At 26.4% G+C, this 15,398-nt stretch overlaps 1 protein-coding gene across 1 annotated transcript; it reads right to left on the reverse strand.

The window, feature by feature from the left end:
* Positions 1-11,037: 11,037 nt before the first annotated feature.
* Positions 11,038-12,784, reverse strand: LOC122855032. The gene is made up of 4 exons (XM_044156148.1): positions 12,447-12,784; positions 12,158-12,357; positions 11,527-12,065; positions 11,038-11,446 (listed from the first exon to the last, which is right to left on the reverse strand). The coding sequence occupies exons 1-4, from the start codon at positions 12,587-12,589 to the stop codon at positions 11,207-11,209; spliced, it is 1,122 nt and encodes a 373-aa protein (XP_044012083.1). The 5' UTR covers positions 12,590-12,784; the 3' UTR covers positions 11,038-11,206.
* Between the last annotated feature and the right edge of the window lie 2,614 nt (positions 12,785-15,398).

Genomic DNA, 15,398 nt, shown 5'->3' on the forward strand with positions numbered 1-15,398 from the left:
TATCAAACGTAGTGTGTAGTGTGTGCCAAATCGAAACAAATATTCAGTTTACTATTTGCGATTGGAATGGTTGATGTAAGTTATGTAAAACAATAATAAAAATCAATAATTATTGAACAATTATATACTGCTAAAAAATTAAATAAAAAAACATTCATATACTAGGGTGGTACAGCTAAATGACGTTGCCTGCCATCATATACAAGGGTGCTTGTGTGTATATCAGTGTATATTGTCTCTAGTCTCAGCACTGTTAGCTGATAAAACCACAACGATTTTACTGGAAAAAAAACACGAATATAGAGGCCTGGTGAATATTTTATATAAAGTAATTTAAATTGTTAATAAAAAATAATGATTATTAAACGATTATTTACTGCAGAAAAATGAAACCACTACGACTATACTAAAAAAAAAATAACATGAATATAAAGACCCGGTGCATAATGTATGCCAAAAAAAAGAATATTTGATATGAAGTGATTTAAATTATTAATGAAAAATATTAATTATCAAACAATTATTCAATAAGTCAGTATCTATGAAAAGAAAATCACGTCAATTAAGCATCACAAAAACAATTTATGAAGAAGATGAATGACAATAATTACTGATAATAACACAAGCCTAGCACCTGTTATGTTCAACGAAAAATTAATCAAAGTAGAAAAATACCGACTATGTTTTAATAAGGTCAAAGCTTCATTAATACAATATGAAGAAAATGATCCAATAATGGATTATATAGCAAATTATATGCGAGAGGCATTTACAGATCTTTTCCACTGCTTCATCACTGAAATATGTCATATGAAAAGGAGCGTACAATATGATTTGAAAATGAAAACAGATGATATTAAAACATTACGTTTATAACTAACCCAATACAAAGACCATCAATACAAGAAATTTTAGGCACAAAATTACTAGTTGAAACACTTGAAGAATTTCAGACATTCGACAATTCATTTGATGTCCTCTCATTAGCTGGATCAGATCATAATCAACAACTTTCTATAAAAAAAAAAAATTCACTGGTGAGAATTTTTTAAAAAGATTTTCAATTGAATTATGTTCTTCATAAAATAATAAAGTATGATATATATTTTAATATATTTCTTTTTTATTAGATAGCTCATCTGAAGACCACAAAAAAAATATTCAAGTAATGATTCTTGCTGTTATGAAAAGATCTGTTTAACTCCTTTACAGTAGGGCAGATCAACTAATGGTACAAGACAACTAAGTTTTAGTATTACTGAAACGTTTAATTGCATGACAGGTGATTGATTTATTTTTACGGAGGCTAGGAGCCGAGAAGGATCAGCCGTAGTATTTGGGAGTTTGGGATTTATCCCCTTAAAAAAAAGAACGTTCATAACTTTCCAACTAATTGTCGTGAAGACTTTGAATTCAGCCTAAAAGAAGCGTCTCTGAAAATTCTATCGCACCTTATAGACAAAAGCATTATCTATCTAGTCATTTTTTTTTTCTCTAAAATTCGTACCAAAGAAATTTATTCAAGAAAGTTATAGAATTTAAAAAAACACTTTTTATCGAACGTAATATGAAACCTCTGTAACTACTCTATTTTGAGTTATAGCTTGTGCCGTTTTCCATTTTTAGGCAAATTATAACTCGTCATGAAATGGTGATAAAGACTTTGTATTAAGCTTAAAACATGCGTATCCAAAGAATCTATCGCCTCTTTGAAAAAATTTTCATATATGAATCACGATCATCATAAAAAATAAAAAAAAAACTTAGTTTTTAACTATACTTTAAAAAAAAAAAAAAAAAAGTGACTCAACAGATAATGCCCTTTCTTATGAGACGCGATGCGGTGTCAATAGATACGAAGTCTCTATTACTATTTTATCAAACTTATAGCTTGCCTAGTTTTCTAGTAATTTTTTAAAAAAGGTCTAACTTTCGACAAAATGTCATAGATACTTGAAAAACATCTGTGGTGAAATTCTACAACTTCTGATGAAACTATAGTTCTCACATAATAATAAAAAATAGAATGTTTAAAATATTTTAGTCAAGGATATAAGCAAATAAATTAATTCGTAGTCTAGATTAATTCCTCAGCCATTTGCCAATTGCCACAATAACTTTGATTTACTATAGAAAATATTGCTGAGAAGATGATTTAGACTACAAATTAATTTAGTTGGTTACATCCTTTGCTTAGCTATTTTTACCATAATCAATTAATGAAAAAGCTATTGGCAAATGTTGCTAAGAAAAGGATGTAACCGAATGAATTCATTTGTAGTCTAAATGAATTCCACAGCAATATTTTCTATAATAAATTAAAGTATGTATAGCAAAAGCCTGTGGAATTAATCTAGTTTATAAATTAATTTATTTGGTGACATCCTTTCTTTAGCTTATTTTGCCATCATTAATTAATTAAAAAAATATTGGCAAATATTGCTAGGAAAAGGATGTAACTCAATGAATTATTTCTTAGTCTAGATCCCTCAGCAACATTTTTATATTTAATTAAAATTATTGTGTCCAATGGCTGTGGAATTAATCTAGATTTAAAATTCATTTAGTTATACATCCTTTCCTTAGATACATTTGCCAATCACTTCTTAATTAATGAATTATGGCACAATGTTGCTAAAGACAGGATGTAACTAAATAAATCAATTTGTAGTCTAGATTAACTCCTCAGCCATTTGAGACAATAATATTAATTCAATATAGAAATTATTGCTGTGAAACTAATCTAGATTATTCATTTTATTTAATTTTTTATTTATTTATTTTATAAACTCCAACAGCCTGAAAATATTAGCTAATTACAGGAATCATCTCGAATCGACTTAACATATTATTTAGTTTTCATCACATTTTTTATTTTTTCTTAGTTTTATGAATTAACGGGCTTGTAATTTAAAGATTATTTTGAGGTTTGAATTTGTAGCAATGTGTGTAAGTGAGTGAGAGTATGAGTGCGGATGTGAGTTTGTAATTATTATTGTTACTGTTGTTGTCATTCTCTTATATTTTTGTTATTTTTCTTTATTAAGTAAATTTTTTTTTGAAGTGAAAATTCTTTAGAATGGGCAGTAAAAAAAAAAAACAAAAGATGGATGCAACGAAAGTAATGATATGAAGGTAAGTAATTTTAAATTATTTTTTATCTTGTTCCATTTATTTATTCCCTTGACAACGATACGAAAAAATTTGTTTAAAATTTGTTTCAAAATTTTAGTTTCATGAAAGATTCAAGAGACAAATGTGCATATTAAGGTTAAAACTTTTATTATATACAATATATAATTTATTATATTATTTTTTATCAAATAATGAGTATTTAAAATTAATCTGTTAAATAAACAAATAATACACAAGATAATGGTTATTCAAGTGCTTGACAGAATACGACAGCAACATCATAATCACAATACCAAACAACAATAAATACTATGTGGATGAAATGTGGTACCACGTGAACGTAAAGATAGTAAAGATGGTAGTTTAGATTGTATAGGATTTCAAGAAACAATTAATATGACATTGAAATATTATCAGAAAAATGTGACAAATGTACTGGTAATCCTAAATCAGTAAAAATTAAAATATGACCAGGTGCTATACCAATGTCTGGTTGTTCACGCGAGCTCCTCTAATGTATGTCGTCACAGAGATGACCAGTAACCACTGCGCATCTCTGTTATTCCCTGTCTAATCAGCGCACACTAGAGAAACTCTCATGTCGTCACAACAACGCTCGGCTTACACCGTACGTTGTCGTAACTATTCGAGTCTCTCGTTCATCATCGTGGATCTCCGGCCAACTTCGAGTCCAACATCAAGCAAGTCTCCAAGCAGCGTTCTGGAGTCACTTGCGTTTTGGTTATTCTACATTACACACCACATTATTTTTCATCCATTTATACCTGGTGATACACACCAAGTATAATTACTTTTGAGTTATTTTCACGTTGGGCAAAAGGTATACAACCTTTTGCAGAGTATATTTATTGAGTAATATCACCCTTTTGTATATATCATTCCCTATTAAATAAACGCTATTATTTAACCACAAGTTCATCATTTCCTGTCACATTTATTTCATCCCTTTATACAGTCCACATCCTGGCGCAAACACTGGTAATTTTCATGAGACTTGTACTGGTAGTTGTAATAATATTTTAATCAAATAATGAGTATTTGAAATGAATCTGTCGAATAATCAAATAATACACAAGATAGTGGTTATTGAGGTGCTTGTGCTTGTTATGATCGTGCTTGTCATGATCGAAATAAATTCAACATCTTGAATGAATTTGTAAAGGACAAAAAAATGGAACAGATGAATAAATATTGAATCATTCAATGAAACAACAACAACAGGAGTAAATAATAATTTAATAAATTATGTACCAAGTGGAAATCAAAATAACAACAACAATATTAATCATATATAAACAACAGCAATCATAATAGAACAAATACACGGTGGTGGTGGTGGCGATGATGCACCATCATGTGTTTGTGGTAAATTCGCTCATAAAAAAGATGTTGAAAAAATCGATCAATATTTGACATTAATTTTTTTTAACATCAAATAGGTCGTTTTGTTTTTTTTTTTTTATTCAAATGTTGAGGAGATAGCTACTAAATTAAAATTAAATTTATTTCCATTATAATTTGTATAAATTTTATTTATATTTTTCAGGCCGTAACATGTCAAATTACGAGGCTGAAATTGACTCAATATTCAATAATATTGGAAGCTTAAGTCATCTAAAGTTGATATATCGGGAAAATATTAAAAGATATCATCCCGACAAAAATCCTGAAGATAAAAGAGCAACTGAAAAAACTCAGTATTTCATGAATTTTATATATGGGGCATTCTGAGTCAATTCAGCTGGTCATCTGCCTGACCCTCTCGGATTGAGTTGAAAATTTTTTTATACATTGTTTTTGGCTTTTTATGCAGCCTGAATTTTTTCGGAAATTTTATGACGTATTTTAGCCGGTAAAGTAGAGTGTTTTAATGTTAATTCTCTTCTTTCATAAAAAAAGCCCCAATTTAAATACATGAAATTTTTTCCATAAAATAAGGTACTCAATCCACGTGTGTTCGATTAAAAATTAGAGTGGGCCGAGACGTTTTTATGCTTTTTTTTTTTTCAATTTTTTTTTTTTTTCAAAATATTTTGAAAAAAAAAAATTAAATACAAAATACAAAAAAATAAAACAAAATTAAAACATATCTTGGTAAAATTTCATTTTCGGCATATTTTAAAACTTAAAAGTGGAAAATTTCACGAACATTTCGTTAAAAATTGAAATTTTCCACTTTTAAGTTTTAAAATATGCCGAAAATGAAATTTTACCAAGATATGTTTTAATTTTGTTTTATTTTGTATTAAAATTAATTTTTTTTTTTCAAAAATTTTGAAAAATTGAAAAATGCATAAAATGTCTCGGCCCACTCATTTTGATCGAACTACGTGGACATGGAACCTAATGGAACATGTATTTAAATTTGGGCTTTTATGAAAGAAGAGAATTAACATTAAAACACTACTTCTACTACTACGTCATAAAATTCTCCATAAAAGCCAAAATCAGTAATAAAATTTTCAACTGAAGTCAGAGATGACCAATATATATATACATAAAATAAAAAGTATACATAAAATAGTAATAGAAGTGTTCAGCTGACTAGTAGTTCAATAAATAAATATTTATATGAAACTAGCTGATTAACCTGGCTTTGCTCGGGTTTATTTTGACAATTTTTAAATGTTATCATTTGTTTGAAAAAAATTGGAGCGATAGCTTGCTTGATATATTATTCCCAACTTACGGTTGGGAGTTGAATATATTTCCCTTATTCAATTTTCGACTTTTTGGTTGCAAATGAAAGCCGGAAAAATTATCTATTCCGATGAATTTTCCAGAATTTTCGTGCTCATTTTTTTTTTAGATAATTGATATCAAAACTGGAAACTTCAACACCTAGGAATAGGTACAGAACACATATTAACTCTTGTAGTTGAAAGAATTTCTATCAATTATTGCTGAGTCAACTATCAATTTGTTCTACTTAATAATACCGATTATTAAAGCAGTTATAGATCCTTTTTCTCCTAGGGATTCAGTGGGAATATAATTTTAAATGATGCTGTTCCTTGTTTCTCTGCTGTAGTAGTATGTGTGTGTCTATCCAGATAGATTACAGACACATATACTTCTAAGAACCTGCTAGTATAGTGGTTATACTTTGGACAGGGGGGCATCGAAAATATTCCCTATAACCCAGGTAGGAGTTCTCGGGCTTGAACAACTGTGCCAGGCTTGTGCGAGGGTCGTGTATCGAGCCTGGGGAGCACAGGCTTGACACAAGCTTGTGCCCATTGTTTTCTCCGGCCTTACACGGGCCTCGTTAACACAGGCTTGACACAAGACTGTCCCCGTTGTCTTAAACCGGCCTCACACAGGCCTCAATAATTCAAGCCGGTGTCAAGCCTGTTTTTTTTGTTTTCCCTGGCCTCACACGGGACTTGACTTGTGCATATATTCAATTAAAAAAAAAAAAAAAATTAATTAGATCTATAAATTGTAAATAGACATTTTAAATAAAAATTATTAGGTTTTGACTATCGTGCCAGGCTTTTACAAGGACTGTGTATTGACTCTCGAATAAATTCATTCATATAAAAAATTTTGACTGACTCTTTCATGAATCCCCCGTGGTCGACTTGATAGAGCATTGGAGTTCCACGTGAGAGACCTAGGATCGATCCCCCGGTTACGCCGTTTATTTTCGTTCATATAATCATCGTTAATTCAAATTGTATCGCGTACAAAATAATAATGTCAAATTAATAAATTAATAATAATTGTTTATTTATATTTTTTTATAATTTTTTTTGCAAGCCGGTGTCAAGCCTGCGAACACAAGACTGTGTCAAGCCTGTGAACACAAGACTGTATCGAGCCTGGGAACACAAGCCTGTGTCAAGCCCGATACACTAGTCCGACACCAGCAAATACATCGTGAACATTCCAGACTTGACACAGGCTTGTGTCTCAGGCCCGACACAGGCCCGAGAGCCGGGTAATCAGGCTTGTCCCAGGCTTGTGCCCGTCGTCACTTCCTACCTGGGAACCATATGTAGAATACCCCTCTCGGACCCAAACTTTGTTAGACAATGGAATTTACTTTCAACTTTAATTATTTGAATAAAATTAACTTTTTTTGAATGAAATAATACGGTATAATGATAATTATTAAATAATTTCGCACTGCCATTTTTATTATCATTAAAGACAGAAATAATGGAAAATCTAAATCAAGGTTATCCATTGAATAAATTAGTACGTACTCACTGACTGAATTTCATTATTCTTAACGTTAAAAATATTTTTATTTTAATACACAGTTATAGATACATATATATAGATTATAATATTCTGTGTTAAGTTTTCTAATTAGAATTTCATTTACATAGAACCTTAATACTATAACTAATCAATAAATTTAAAAATTTCTATCATAATTGTTAATGACTGAATGAACATAATAAATCACTCGGAAGGAGAGCGAAAAAGACAACTAGTCAAAAATATATTAATGCAACGAGAGATCTTTCAATTACTATTTATTAGAATTACTAAAGAAGTTTCACTTCCCTGTGCGTACAATAACACACATCTTTTTTTTTTTTTTTACTAAATGTTATTATCATTTTTGAGTATTTTGTTTACGTTTAGATTTTCTGGATCATGTGTAAAATCAATTTCAGTTGCTTTGTATAACCAGTTGATAGCCTCAATCATTTCGGTGATTGGAGCAGAAGTGTCGAATTTATTTCTTGATAGTTGAGGATACATAGGTGTATATGTCCTTGTTGTGCCATGCTCAGCAATTTCTGGTAAATTGTTCTTGAATTCATCACAGTCAATTATTTTCTATTTTTGTTTAAATTATATTATAAATTAATTGATTTGGTTACATTCTTTCCTTAAGTAATTTCGCCATAGGGAATCAATGAAATAGCTATTGGCAAATATTTCTGAGAAAAGAATGTAACTAAATGAATTATTTCTTAATCTAAATTGATTTCTCAGCAACATTATCTATAATAAAATGAAATTATTGTGTTAAGGGGCTGTGGAATTAATCTAGATTAATTTTGGCATCCCGTCTGCATGCTCCATTAACTTTGCATCCCCTGTACTGTGCTTTGTGTGGGCGGGAATCACTCACATTGCGCCCTTGTTACAAAATATACTTCTATATAGCTTCGGAAAAAAAATTTCATTTTCTAGAATTTTTATTTTGAAAATTTACTATGACACCAGTTGTCATCCCGTTTTTGAATGCATTTTCTTTCCATTCAATGAATTTTTCGGTTAAATTGCTTGATAAATATTCTTTAACTCCTAAAGTTCACCTGCACCTAGTACTTACAATTTTCTAATTTTAATAACAAATCTGTCAGTAAAAGGTGACTCTCCTGGGCGATTTTGTGGAATGCGAAAAATGGACCTATTAGAAATGATAATGTTACGTACCAGGCTAATTAATTTGTATTAATTATGAAATAACAAAAAAAAGGAAGAACGTTAAACAAGAAAAATAATAATATAATAATTTAGCAATAATACAAATTAATGAGCCTGATATTTAACGTAATTTTTTATAATCCTCTTGTTTTGTTATTCCCTACTGGGTAACGGGTTAGCAGGTAGGTTAGCATAATATTATCAGTGAATTGGAACTTAAATAAAAAACTGTGACAATTGATTATTCCTACAAATTTTACCATTCCTAAATCCTAACATTGGCTTGGAGAAGATAATATCCCAACTTGAAACTTAAACCTCTCGGAAAAAATAATCGTTGACTCAAAATACATTTGTATTGACTTGAAAAAAAAAGCATTTCGATTCGAGATAACTGTCCGCGTTAGTTAAAAATAACAACGTTTCAATATGATAAAGAAAAGAACTTGATAAATACGACTGAGTGTTGCCAAAAGAATAATTTTGTTTTCAGGTGAGTAAAAATTATTGTTGTCCAATCATTAACTATACTAAACTAAAACAGAAAGATTTTTATGTGATACTTTCAAGCATCATGTTAGAATTGAAAGGTCTTGAAAAGTAACGCAAATGTTTTAACTTGTCCTTTTAATGTGGTCAAATAAAGCAATGCTGATTTTTTTTTTAACATTTATTTATTACGATGAAATTTATATATCTTAAAGAATAAGAATTATGTGTCGACTTAATATTTAAACGTTGAAAAAATTATTGAAAGAGGTTTCACATTATCACTCTCAAGTTTTGATGTGAGATCAAAATATCTCACATTTTAACGGATATGCTTCCATTCAATAATTATATAGTTAAAACAAAAATATTAAAATTTTTATATTATACTCTGAAGTATTGAGTTGAGATCCAAACCTCTCAAATTTTAACCAACGTGATTTATTTATATATTTAAATGTTTCAAAGGAAAATTGTTAAATTAAATTTTAATACAACCAAGGCTCAAACTTAAATCTAAATATATCAAATCATAATTATTATGCTTCTGTTTTGGATTTCAATTTATTGAAAAAAAAGAAGGAAATTTTATTTAATTACTTTTCAATATTAAGCTGAAATTAAAATGTCTTAATTTTTAGCTACAAAGATTGTATTAAAGATTTCAATGTTTTAAAAAAAAATTGTAAAATTTTTATCTCTCACTAAAAAGCATTGAGTTAAGATCCAAACCTCTCAAATTTTAACCAACATGATTTATTTATATATTTAAATGTTTCAAAGGAAAATTGTTAAATTGAATTTTAATACAACCAAGGCTCAAACTTAAATCTAAATATATCGAATCATAATTATCATGCTTCTGTTTTGGATTTCAATTTATTGAAAAAAAATGAAAAAAAATTTATTTCATTGCTTTCCAATATTAATTTAAAATTAAAATGTCATAGTAAGCATTATTTATACTGCATTCAAATTAAAAAAAGTAACACAAAATATTTAATTTTTTTATTTTTATTATTTTATTATTTTATTATTATTACTCTGTATTTTTATTTATTATTTTAAGTAAAAGTATAAAATTATCTGTATCCTATAGAGTTATTGAATTATTTTTTTTGTGTTATTTCATATTGAATAATCAATAATAAATAATAACAAAACAAATAATTTTTAAACTGATACATTTTCAATCAAAAATATGTATTGAATGTTAATGATAAAAATATTAATAATTTCGTATGAAATATTATTAATAAGTGAAATTTAATTTTAATTACTTTCAGTACTTTTATTATTTAATATAACTTTAATCATTCAATAATAATAAAACTGTGATAATATACTCAAATTTGACAAAAAAAACATTTTTTTTTTATTGAACTACGTACCTACATATAATTGAACATCGGAAATTGATTATTTTTTTGTTCTTTTTAATTATATTGAGAATACTAAAATGATCTTATTATAAAATCTGACTTACAAACAATTACTATTAATAACTTTCAATTTGTTTGAAATTCTGTTTTTACTTATGATTTAAATTTTTTAAATAGCAAATAAAGTAATTATCCAGAAGGTTATGATGAAAATAAAGCTGAAGGAATTTTTTTAATTTTACAAACTAAATAAAAAAATTTATTTTATGAGTCTTTGAACTCGTATATTTATCGAAAGAGAAAAATCATGAGTGTTTTATTAAATAAAAAGAAGAAATTAGCTCAACATTTTTACTTTATCACTTTCATTTTTTTTTTTGGAACAATATTCAATTCTTTGGATTTTTTATTTTTATTTGTTTTCAATTCTTCCTCATTTTTATTTTTATCTGTTTTCAATTCTTCTTCATTTTTATTTTTATCTTTTTTCAATTCTTCTTCATTTTTATCTTTTTTCAATTCTTCTTTATTTTTATTGTTTGATTCTGATTCTGATAAATTTTCATTTTCATTTTCATCATCATTATCGTCATTATCATTATCGTTATCATCATCATTATCGTCATCATCAGAATGAATAATAATATTTACTTGTCTTTCTTGTAACTGTTGTTCATTAATAAAATTTTTGTGGGAAATTCTTTTTATATCGACAAGTATGCCAGCAGCTCCGGGATCTACTGTCGGTGATTCCATTTTATAAATATATATTTTGGTACTATTCCCTACAAGACTGAGCTTTCTTTTGGGAATAATGTTTCCAAAACATAAAATGTTTTAAACAAGGTGTCAAAAGCAGCAATTAAATTCTTTATTTGCCAGCGAACATGGTTGATACAAATGTGAACTCCATTTATGTTTTTCCAATTTTCTCCCACGATAATTAACATTGCTGACAATGGTTTGTTTAATTTTTTGAGCTCAGCTGCTCGTTCTTTATATGCATCATCAATTTCTGCAAAATCCTATTTTATTTAAAATTATAAATACTCATTAATCAATTCTTATTTTTTAAATTCATAAATATATTATAAAAATTTTTTACCTTGACTAGAAGTATTATACTAGTTTCACATTTTTCAACTGATGTTTTTGATGTTGACGATGTTCTTCCTCGTGGAGAAACTAACATCGGTAGTAAACGAAGCTTTGCAGCAAGGACAACATCAATATTGTCTGAACTTTCAATTAATATTTCAGCATTATTAATTTCTTCATTCCACTTCTTAATTTTTCTTTTAGCACAAATCATTTTTAAAATTTTTAACAAATTATCGAAATTATGTTCATTGAATTCAACAGCTGCTGGATACCATATATTAAAATCCAAATTTACAAGTTCTTGCCCTTGATTACTTTTTAAATTACTCCACTTATCAATATAGCCTTCGATTGAATAAAGGGGAACGTTAGTAGAAGTTTTTTTGATGTTTTTTTTCAATTTTTTTGTTTCTATCCTATATGCATCGAGATCTTTTCTCCTCATAATTCTACTGACATTCCATGCTTTTTCAACTTTATTCCATGGTAAACAATCGGGATGACTGCTTAAATAATCCACAGATTTTGTAACATTTTCATCAACTAAATAAAAGTATTTGAAAAATAAATATATTATCAAACATATTATAAATTAAAATTCTTTTTGCCACGAGTTAAAAATAAAAAAGTTTTACCTGGTTGAATTTCATCTTTAAGTGGTGGTGTAACTGCTCTTTCTTGTTTTATTCTATGTCTCTGATTTTTAATCGAATTCTGGAAATAACCACCAGGTCCATTTCCTTCTTCATCTAATGTGTACCAAAAGTTGGAATCTTCACAAGGAAATAATTTTGCGATTTTGTCAGACAAATGCTTTTTGTCATAACAGGAAAATCTGAAAGAAAATATAAAATTGTATTGAGATATTCAAAAGTATTTTGAAAATTGTAAATCGAAAATTAACTACACATAAAAATGACTTACTTCTGTTTTTTTGTAATAATATATTGTGTTATGTAAAAACCTATTAACCGACGTGTTGCCTTCTTTGAATCTCCTTTTTTGAATTTCTGAGTTTTTTCAAAATACTCAACAATTGCTGGTCCTTTGCCTGAGCATGTTGTCATCAATACTTTTCTAATATCCAAACTTGCTATTATAGGATCGACATAAAAAGTTAAATCATGTCCATTCGATTCATCATTGCTTTTGTCATTTATATTTTCTTCATTACTAGTAGAAGCCTAAAATAAAAAAAAAAAAGAATATATTATATTGACGAAATAGTTTGAATGATCAATTGTTGTCAGAATATAGTATATATGTTGCTCAAAATTATAAAATAAATTTAAAAATTTAGATTTTTTATATAATAAATAAATCTTATTGATAATTTTTTTATTTGATTATTATAGTGAATTTTTTCACACACAATTAATAAGCACCTTCGAATTTTTATAAATTTTTTTCATAATAGATTCAATTTTTATTAAAAAAAAATTTTTTTTATCAACTTATAATTCAATTAATGCAATTTTAATTTTTTCAAATATTAAAATTTTTTTTTCCAACTAAAATCTTGACTATTTTGGTTATTATTTTTTTTTTTTTTCTCTTAAATTTTTGATTCATGACATTGAAAAGACGAATTTCACATAATTTATAATCATGACAATAAGTAAAACAATAAATGATGATAATGACAATATTTCGCAGACTAAATGATAATAATGATTTAGAATAAAAATCCAATTATTCATTTGTAAACACCATCAATTCTTTTTTCAGTTTATGAATCATCCTAATAAAAATTTAATTATTTACTCATAGAAATAATATATAAAACTGATATTTATCCATTACAAGGACAAAAATAATCACAAAATTATGAATGCTTGTATTTTTGAATTTGTCATTGTGAAACTGTTATATTTTGATCTTAAACATCCATAGAACAAGCTGATGTTTTAAATTTAAAAAAAAAATGACACAAATATAATTCAGCACAACAATTGGTTAATTGATAAATTATTTAACTTTTGAATTTTTGTCATTGATTCACTTTTGTAATATAAATAGAAATAAAATAAATGCGTTTTTAAAATTATTATGTTACTCTATTGAATAACTCAAATGACAAAGTAATTTTCAGATAATAATTAAATTTTCTTTCATGACATATATTTCTAACTCAATTAATTTAGTCAGGTGAATGAAAATAGAAATGATAAATATTTTTCAACATTTTACTTTAAAACTAATATTTTACATGATATCAAGATGATCCATATTCAAGTTATGAAGGATGATTTGAAGTTTATTTACAAATATCAAACAAATTGTTATTTTGTCTTTTTTGTATTGTTCAATTTTAATATAATAATTTTTTAATGTAGATAATTTTAAATTCATCGTTTGAGCTTTTTTTATGATTAATTGTTCATAAATTATACCTCAAATTTACAAAATGGATATCATCAAGACAATCGAAAAAGAAATAAGAACATTAATAAGAACATTCATATCAATTAATTTTTTCATGTTATTTAATGTAAAAAAAAAAGTGTCCTATGAGTTTCATTATTGAATAAACCTAATAAAACAAAAACATAATATGAAAATATTAAATTAATTTTGATAATTTTTGCCTTGTGTCATTGACAATTTTTTTCTAAAAATAACCAGACAAAATTTATATAAATATTACATATCATTTATCAACAATATATGTAAAGCTATATATTTATTCATTGTAAGGAATATAAATATGGGGATTTGATCTTGCTGATCATTTTATCAAATACAATTTTTTCGAAATTTTCAGCAACTATGGGAACATTACCAATTTTTTTAGTTACACTTACTTTCGTTGAGTTATAAAATTATACTGTCAGTATTAAAAATAAATTTTTACCATTAATAAGTTAATGATTTAATTAAAAAAAAAAAAAATTGAAAATTTCATGATAAAAGAATGGATTTTATATTCTTCTTTGAGAAAACAAAAAAAAAAAAAAAAAAACACTACAAATTATACTGACAGTATTAGAAATAAATTTTTATCATTAATAAGTTAATGATTCATTTAATTAAAAAAAAAAAAAAAATTGAAAATTTCATAATAAAAGAATGGATTTTATATTCTTCTTTGAGAAAAAAAGAAAAAAAAAAAAAAAAACACTACCAACAAGACCCAGATACGATGTCAAGGAGCCTACTTTGTTGTACTCGCGAGTCAAGTAATCGACGACTAATGAAATCTAAATTCATTTATCATTTTTCGTTCTGCAAACTACTGCTATTGCTTTTATTGCATATTTATATATAATTAATAACCTTTATTATAGTTTCATTATTTGTTGTGAAAAAATAAATCTAAGTTTTTTCATTAAATTAATTTCTCAATTATTCAGGACACTTTGATTTTCACACTTTTAAAATTTTTTTTATATGAATTGGTAATTACTTTTTTTTTTAATCATATAAATAATAAACATTTTACACTTAACATCATGGAAGAAAACATAATAACATACTTTTTTAACGGAAACATTACTAGTTGTAACCGGATAATAATATTCAAGATAATAAAATATCTGCTATAATTTTTTTTGAGGTTATTTTTAAGATGAATTTTTATATTTTTATAATTATGATTTAATGCTAACAATTAAAAAAATAATAAAAAATTAAACGAAAGTTGAAAAAACCTGTTTAGCGTATATTTATATACCCACCATAATAAAAGTTTTTTTTTGTTTATTCAGATTGTATTCTAATTTTGCCAATATTTATATATATAAAAAAAAAGAATAACTTTTGTTTTTGAATTAATTGAACTTCAATTCAATTTTAACAAGATCTAATTTATTTAAAAAAAACAATGTTTTTAATAGACATTATTAATAAACTAATTTTACACTACATTTACTTGGC

This window comes from Aphidius gifuensis, linkage group LG4 (assembly GCF_014905175.1).
Source record: "Aphidius gifuensis isolate YNYX2018 linkage group LG4, ASM1490517v1, whole genome shotgun sequence".
Taxonomy (NCBI): domain Eukaryota; kingdom Metazoa; phylum Arthropoda; class Insecta; order Hymenoptera; family Braconidae; genus Aphidius; species Aphidius gifuensis.

Excerpts from the sequence above, each read along its gene's own strand:
- LOC122855032 (XM_044156148.1), bottom strand. The coding sequence starts at position 12,589 with ATGACAACATGCTCAGGCAAAGGACCAGCAATTGTTGAGTATTTTGAA. Across the intron at positions 12,358-12,446 it reads ATTATTACAAAAAAACAGAA|ATTTTCCTGTTATGACAAAA; the intron begins GTAAGTCATTTT and ends ATTTTCTTTCAG. Across the intron at positions 12,066-12,157 it reads TAAAGATGAAATTCAACCAG|TTGATGAAAATGTTACAAAA; the intron begins GTAAAACTTTTT and ends ACTTTTATTTAG.